This window comes from Oncorhynchus mykiss, chromosome 9, assembly GCF_013265735.2.
Source record: "Oncorhynchus mykiss isolate Arlee chromosome 9, USDA_OmykA_1.1, whole genome shotgun sequence".
NCBI lineage: Eukaryota > Metazoa > Chordata > Actinopteri > Salmoniformes > Salmonidae > Oncorhynchus > Oncorhynchus mykiss.
The window spans coordinates 17,389,303-17,397,456 of NC_048573.1; the positions used below are offsets into that span (position 1 = coordinate 17,389,303).

Below are 8,154 nucleotides of genomic sequence, written 5' to 3' on the forward strand. Positions count from 1 at the left end.
GTCCTACTGGTAAAATTCACATGAGGGGGTACTTCAGGGGTACTCCAGGTAGAGCAAATTTAAGTTGGTGGTACAGTAACGAAAAAGGTTGGGAACCACTGCTCTAGCGATTCCTTGTGACAGGGCCGGGCGCCTGCAAGCTGACTCCGGTCGTCAGTCGAACAGTGTTTCCTCCGTCACAATGGTGCGGCTGACACCCGGGTTAAGCGAGCAGTGTGATAAGAAGTAGGCAGCCAGGTAGGTCATAATTCAGGGAGAAAACTGGGTAAAAAAAAGATGCTTGTGGCCATAGTACTGGGTTAGTACTGGGACAGGAGACTGCTTGGGAATACCAGGTGCCGTAAAACAAACACAAAAGGAAGAAAAAAATCAAATAGAAGTAAAAACAGAAGAGAATTGCTGGAACACTTCTGCACTCACCGTGTCATGCACTGAAAAAGCACAAGAGGGCGCTATATCATAACATTCAAGTATCCTCTCGGCTCGTCGTCATTACTCCCCCAGTTATATTATGTTGGTGGATCCAGACACACATTAGTCACATTTAAACTTGTGATAATATCCAGCTGGAGCGAGTTTATGTCACGTGTTTATGAAGTCCTCGTGCCAAGCAGTTGTACTCACTGGCTCTGCTTGTGATTTACTTATGCAATAACCTCTCCTCCACTTTGTAGAGAGGAGTGTGTATAACCCATAATGATGTGTGTGTGTGCGTACGTGTGTGCGTGTGTGTGAATGCATAACCACAATGAACTCTGTTTTTTTTATAAAAGAAAAATGACTCCAATTGATTCCAAATAGGCTATATTTGAAAAAAGGAAATGTACAAGAAACAATAGTAGTCATAAACCTTAGTAAATTAAATGTACAAACTATGCTAAACACAAAATGTCCTTCATGGTGTATAAATGCTTAAAGACATTGTCTTGAATCAATGTTATTGATATCTTAAAGAGGTGTAGGTAGCCTAGTGGTTAAGAGCGTTGGGCAGGTAAGTAAAAGGTTGCTGGTTTAAATCCCAGAGTGTTTAATAGGTGAAACATGTGTCTATGTACCTTTGAGCAAGGCACTTAACCCCAGTTGCTCTGGAAAGAGCTTCCTGCTAAATCACTCAAATGTTTTATGAAATGTGGACACATGGCAGTGATATATTCTTCATTAATGCCCAGTGTTTCACTGCATAAGCTAAACGTAGTCTGCGGTGTGATTGAGATGCTTGCTGTTGATTTATTGCCTCTACTTCTAGAACAGTGTAAAAATCCCTGCTCCCTTTTCGTCTGCTATAACATTTTCGAACACAATATATCAATGGTTTAAAGGCAACTTTTACATTAAAGGGATAGCAGATAACATGGTGGTGTGAGGGAGGTTACTTCGGTTGAACTCAGGCCAGAGGAATGGTTCACTTTCTTCTTTAAACTATGGTGCCTATTCTGTAGAGATATTAGTTTGGCTGCTGTAGTTTTTGTCCTCTTTCTCCTCCTCCCTTCTCTAATGTAATTCTTCCCTCCTTTCATTTCCTCCCTCTCATCCCATCTCCTCTAATCTTGGCTCGCCCTTCCTCCCCCTCACTCTCCCTCCCTCCTTTCTCCCTCTCTCTCATTCTTACCCCCTTGTCTTTCTCTCTTTCTGCCTCTTCCTCTCTATTTCCCTCCATCCTCCCTCTCTCTCTCCTCCTTGCACCCTTCCTCCAACCTCAATCCCTCCCCTTTCTCCCCCTTCACACCCAGACCTTTCCCTTCCCGCCTCCCTCCCCTCCAGACCTGCTGCCTCCACAGCAGCCCCCTCCCAGGCCATGGTGTTTTGTAGCGGGCAGGTTCTTGTAGACGGCCCTGGAGTACGGTATGAAGCAGAGCCCCAACTGGAGGTGACGAGCCAGGCGGCAGTAGGCAGCCAGAGCCAGTACCAGGAGGGGGGTGACCAGGAGGAACCCGACCACTAGGAGGGCCACACAGCCCCCGTCGCTCAGCAGGTCCGAACAGTAGCGGGTCGTCCCCTGAGGGCGCACCTGGGGAGAGGAGAGGGGGCAGGAGAGGAGAGGGTTGGTTTTTCTGGTTGATTATGTTGCTGTTTTTCACATGACCAGAAGAATGTGTTGCACCAACAACGAAGAGATTGACATAATGTTCTTATGACTGTATAATGACAATAATGCAATGTCAATGCAACAGAAATGTATTGATCTCAAATGTTGCTATAGTTTCTGACAAGCTGATGAAGCGAATCAAGCTTTCTGTTGGAGTCTTGTCAGAACAGATGGAGAGAGTTATTGGTTTCAGCACCCATGTTCAAGAGAAGTGAAGGATGGAGGAGTCAGAGACGAATGCGGGGATAGACAGATGGAGGAGAGGAGAGGAGGAGATGCAGGGAGACGATGACGTGCCCCTGTTGGAATGTGTGTCGGAGGTCAGGACAGACACAGAGCAGATCGCAGTCTGACACACACACACACACACACGAAGAAGGAGGGGCCCTTCCATAGATGAAATGTGATGAATTGCCATTCTTATATCACAGCTGTGAAACATCACAATAATATCTATGGATCTTTAGAATTAAAATGTCCGCCTGCTGGTGTGGTATGTGATGTTGTTAGTGTGAGGGAGAAGTGGTAGAAGTGGTAGCAGAGAATGGAGAGAATGTGAGGAATGCACTGGAGGGAAAATTGAGGAGCTGTCACCCTTCCTTATCTCTGTGGTAAGAACAGAATACGCAAGTGGAGGGGGATGGAGGGAGAAAGGGAGGGAGAGGAGAGGCACAGAGGGGTGAGGGGGGAGGGATGGCGGGAAACAGGTTGGGAGGTGAACAGATAACACTACAGTATGTCCATGCTTATTTCTACTTTCTGAGGCCAGGGGGTTTATGTCCCACAGCCAACCTTCTGAAAATATTTGATATTCATAGTTCTTATTGGGGTGTCTAGCTCTGAAATCATGCAGCTGTATCATGCCAGTTAAAGTTAATGTAGTTTAATGCAGCTGCTTAGTAGGGTAGGCAGTCATTGTACATAAGAATTTGTTCTTCAATTCTTAACTGACTTGACTAGTTAAATAAAGGTTCAATAAAAAATAAAAATAAATAGTGAAGATATTCCCTTCCCCTTTTTCAAAATTGTTGGTGAATGTTTTTCAGAGTTTGTGTAATTCAATATTTTGTGACAACGAACTGCGAGATCAGGATAACTTGTTTAGCTAGCTTTAACATTCCTTCCTTCCTTCCTTTCTTTCTCATCCACCTCTCTCATTTGTTTCAATCCTCCCTCTCTCTCCCTCTCCACCCTAATCCCTCCTTAATCTGGTGCCACAAGGTTCCTAATTGGTTAGAGGGGAGGGGAATCCTGTAACACACACACACACACACACACACACACACACACACACACACACACACACACACACACACACACACACACACACACACACACACACAGAGTCATTAGTAAGGTGGGGCTAACTGGGGTCAAAGGTGTGTGTGTGTGTGTGTGTGTGTGTGTGTGTGTGTGTGTCACTGAGGCCTGCGAGCTGCTGCTGCTAAACACAACGTGTGCTCACACATGTGCTAATGCATGCGTCTGTCTGTGTGTGAGCTCAAGTGTGCTAAATTAATTTCGCACTTAATGTTTTCCTATTTTGGCTGTGAATATGTGAGTGTGTTTAAAGCATTCTTCGACATAGCCTTGTCCTAGATTTGTAGGAGTTAGTTAAAGCATATAGATATGGGACCAGCTAGGCAAGCTAATCCCTACCTCCCTCTATTCTTTAAAGTCTTTCCCTTGACTCCTGACCTGTCCAGTCGGATTCTCAAAAATTCTCTCCAAAATAGCTCCATATTCCCTATATAGAGCAGTACTTTTACCAGAGCTCTATGGTCCCTGGTCAAAAGTAGTGCACAATAAAGGGAATAGGGTGCCATTTGGAACGCAGTCCCTGTTCTTAAACATCTGAGAAATACTAAGAAACTCTCTGGCTGATCTGCTTATGAAACTCATCACAGAGGGCCAAACTCCACCCTCATCTTCTGCTAAAATATTCCAAACTCATGCTGGGTGGTGAAAGTTTAGTTATGAGTTTTAGGATTCACAGTTAGTCCCTCCTGAAATGTCAGCCTTAATGACTACTCTGTATACCATACAATTATTTCATATGATTCTGATCTATTATCTAGTTAGCTTCTCGTGACGATACCTCCCGAAGGCTCTAATGTTATGAGTGTGTTAGCAAACACACCTTCACTCAGACACATACAGTAGATGAGTTATGAATGTGAAATTGAAATGACACTCAGGAACTTTGGAAGATGGAGTAACCTTTCCTCTGAATTTTCCCTCAGGTTATTCATTAGAGAGTGTGACAACTCTCTGCCTGAATAGTAGAAGAAGGAGAAGAAGAAGGAGAAGAAGAAGACACACCCCACCGCTTTCCCTCCTTACCGTAGAATGACACAGGAACCCAAACACCACCATCACTATAGCCGGGGTGAGGATGAGTCCGAACACCAGTCCGGCCAGGCAGGCGTTGATCCCCGCTATGACCAGGTTCTGGGCCGTCACCAGCACCGAGCACGCCCAGCAGTCCAGAGAGCCCCTCAGCTCCAGGGGAGCGTCACTCCCTCCTCCCCCGCTCTCGGCTGCAAAGTACGGGGGAGGCACCACCACGCCGGAGGGTGTCCCCACGGGGGCGGTGGAGGCCAGGGAGTTGGAGTGCTGGAGGTGGTGGTGGTGCTGGTGGTGGGGGTGATGGTGGGGGTGCATGTGGGGGGAGAGCTCCTCAGAGAGGTCAAGGGCCTGGTGGTGAGCCCCCTTCTCCAATGTGCCGCTCATACTCATGGTCAACTGGGTAGGAGGGGAGAGAGAGAGAGGAAGAAGGGGCAGAGTTTAGCCAGGTTTGCGAAAGCAAAAATGGTCCCTACTTCTCGGATGTGGAAATACTGTTCCAAGCATATATGAATGTGAAACGGTTTGGCTTTTCCTGAGTGGATTTTTATAGTGACAGTGTCATGCTTTTTGATAGCCAATTTGTGCAACAGAAGTCTCTCCCTGTCTCAAACTCATGTCTATCGCAAACTTGGTCCGTAGACATATCATAGCTGAGGTTCAGTCTTCAAATGTAGAATGAACCAGGGAGTTCACAGGGAGGTTAGAGGACTTTATCTGTTAGAGGAAGAGGAAGGCAGGCTGCACGGCGTAATCTATCAACTCTTATATCTTCTATCAGAACAGGATAGTTATCTGAAATCTGATTGGCCCAGAGGAAAGGAACCTAATTGCCAGGCGAGGGTGCACAGAGGATGATGATGGATAAGATGAAGATGAAGGGTAAGAGACAGAATCAAAGGATGCGTGTGTGTGTGTGTGTGTGTGCGTGTGCGTGCGTGCATCTGTGTATGCTTGTGCACGTGCCTGAATGCATTTGTTTATCTTGGCACTGGTTGAAGACTGCAGTTCATGTCTTGTCAGAAATAGAAAAACGTACAAGTCATGTCATGGCCTTATGTTCAAGACACTGTAAAAGTGTTGTTTGATTCTTCCAGTATGGTAAAAACAACTCCAAATCAGCGCAGACCAAGTTGAAAGTTTCCCTGAATCAGCGATAAGTAACAACTCATAACTGACATGTCCCATTAACAGTGACAGGATAGCAACCCCCCCCCCCCCCCCCCCTTACTAAGCGTTGCCCAAACCAGCCTGAACAATGGACCAGGGTCAGTTGCCAGCCTTCCTCCCAGAAATACCCCTGCCCTCAGCACCGCTCTGTACCGCTCTGCACCAAAGTGATAAATCTATCAGGACAGACCAGAAAGGCCAAGGTCTAGAACTTAACAATGTTAGTTCAGAAGTTGTGTAAAAGTGTATTGAGCAATATTCCACAAGTGCAGGGTAAAACGAATGCCATAGCAAAGAGAAGAATACCCACAAACGTTTTGGTGGTATGTAAGTACACTCAAGAGAATTAAGGCAGTGTTTGTATGGGTATTGTTCTTCTTCCTCCCCTTAGTACTTTTAGTACTGGCACATCTAGCACTTCCACAGGTGCAGGATACAAAACCACCCACATATTAGGTATTGGTAGGGCCATGATCATGCTGCTGCTCCCCCTATGATCATTCCACCCCACCCCCTCAATAGTCTTTAATCTGCTTCCACCCCAATGGACATTTATTTATTCATCACTGCCACAGTTGTTATTATGTATATAGTGCTATTTCTGTAGATTTTTTATTACCATTTTCATAATTTTATTTCACTAGTCCTGCATGTTGGAGCTCGAAGCCTAAGATTTTCACTGTACCCTGCAATCACACCTGCAACCCTGTACACGTGACTAATAAACACTGTACCCTGCCATCACACCTGTAACCCTGTAAACGTGACTAATAAACACTGTACCCTGCCATCACACCTGTAACCCTGTACACGTGACTAATAAACACTGTACCCTGCCATCACACCTGTAACCCTGTACACGTGACTAATAAACACTGTACCCTGCCATCACACCTGCAACCCTGTACACGTGACTAATAAACACTCGGAATCTGAATGAGTTTTTCCTGACCATGATAAACTCCTGGCCATAGACATAGGGGTATATGTGGGTACTCATCTTCTTTTAACCACCCCTTCTTACTTTTACCCGACAAACAGACATCACCCGCATACCTCATCCGACCGCTAACCCTGACCCCAACCACGCTACGGAAGAGGTCCACTTGAGATGTGTCCCTGCTGGACGTCGCTACCTCAACAGTGTTCTGCGTCAACCTCCCATTGTTAGTGAAGTGTTGTCGTTCAGGTCTAAGGTCGGGGGTGCAGGAAGAGTCCAACTAGCTCACTCATTGTGACCTAAGGCCCTACACTTGGCCGTTACTTGGCCTACACTTGGTCGTTACTTGGCCTACACTTGGCCATCTGTTTTATACAATGTACTTGGCTTGCTTTTTTCCATTTTATGAGGCGTTGATTGTTTTTCATAACCATGGAGACACTTGATCTTAACGCTATAGAAATGATTGAATTACCTACGGTATCTTCAAATGAGCTTCCTCTCTAGCTTGTGGTCACTGATAGAGCACTGAACTACATTCAAGCTGGTCCTTCAAAAATTCTGACATTCTCATCTAGAACATTCAGGAGAAGCTCTTTTGTTCTATTATTCTATTGTCTTTTGGCTGGCAGTTGAATACATGTGACGCCTGTCTGAAACGTGATCTACGCATTTAATTATCAGTGATGAGAACCAGAATTGTCATTTTAAAATGCTTTTGTGAACGTTCTTTCATAGATATTAGATTAGAAATCATCTGAAAATAATGTTTTAGTTAATTCAACCTTCTCTGTGGCTGGTTTCTCACTCACATTGCGTGGAGCCGGGTAGAGCCTCTCTCTGATCCTTGCTGGTTCTCTTCTCTTCTTGGAAGTTACACTGAAACTCTCTCTCTTCTTAACCACGTATACAAGCAGGTGGACAATGTTCACAAACGTTAACAACTTCTCTCTCTCTCTCTCCCGTCTTTTCTCAAATCTCCCCTTGCGGTTCTCACGCTTCTAGTCCTTCATGCATCAGTTCAGATTCCTTCACACTCTTGTCAATGAAGTTGGGACCAGCTTGTTTTGTAGTGGCATGCTGGTATGTTGGCCTTCTGTAGCCGTAGTGGTGATCTCCTGCTGTTTCCACTCGTAGTCGGTCCCTTCAGGGATAAGTCAGTGTGCTTTGTTTTTTCATCCGTTGTTCTCTCCCTGACTGCAGTTGACTACTCCAGCCTCAACGTTTTGGGTCTCAGCTCCTTAGAATTATCCCAAACTTCTGTACCTCCCACCGTCAGTCCGCCCCTCCTCTTCTCCTATTCTCACTCTTTCTCTGTTTGATAGAAGAGCCCCTCTTGAGGAATTAGAGGGATGCCTTTCTCTCCCGCTCTCACTCCCTCTTTCCCCCTCCCTTTCTTAACTACTACATTGAGTGCTTGTGCCCCTTCCACTCACTCCCCTCCCTCTATCTCCCTTTTAACTACTATACCCAGTGCTTGCAAAGCACCCACATCTCTTCTCTCGTTCCCTCTGTTAACGGTGTGTAGCACTCTGGGGGTCTTTGGGGTTGGAGCTCCTCTGATAACCTGAGAAGTGATGGAACATGTGGAGAGAGGGAGAGGGGAGAAGGA

General features: G+C 45.8%; 1 protein-coding gene across 1 annotated transcript; it reads right to left on the reverse strand.

Moving 5' to 3' along the window:
* Window positions 1-787: 787 nt before the first annotated feature.
* Window positions 788-7,926, reverse strand: tmem88b (transmembrane protein 88 b). Its single transcript, XM_036987490.1, has 3 exons — window positions 7,355-7,926; window positions 4,430-4,831; window positions 788-2,008 (listed from the first exon to the last, which is right to left on the reverse strand). Exons 2-3 carry the CDS (start codon window positions 4,823-4,825, stop codon window positions 1,721-1,723), a joined length of 684 nt encoding a protein of 227 aa, XP_036843385.1. The 5' UTR covers window positions 4,826-4,831; window positions 7,355-7,926; the 3' UTR covers window positions 788-1,720.
* Between the last annotated feature and the right edge of the window lie 228 nt (window positions 7,927-8,154).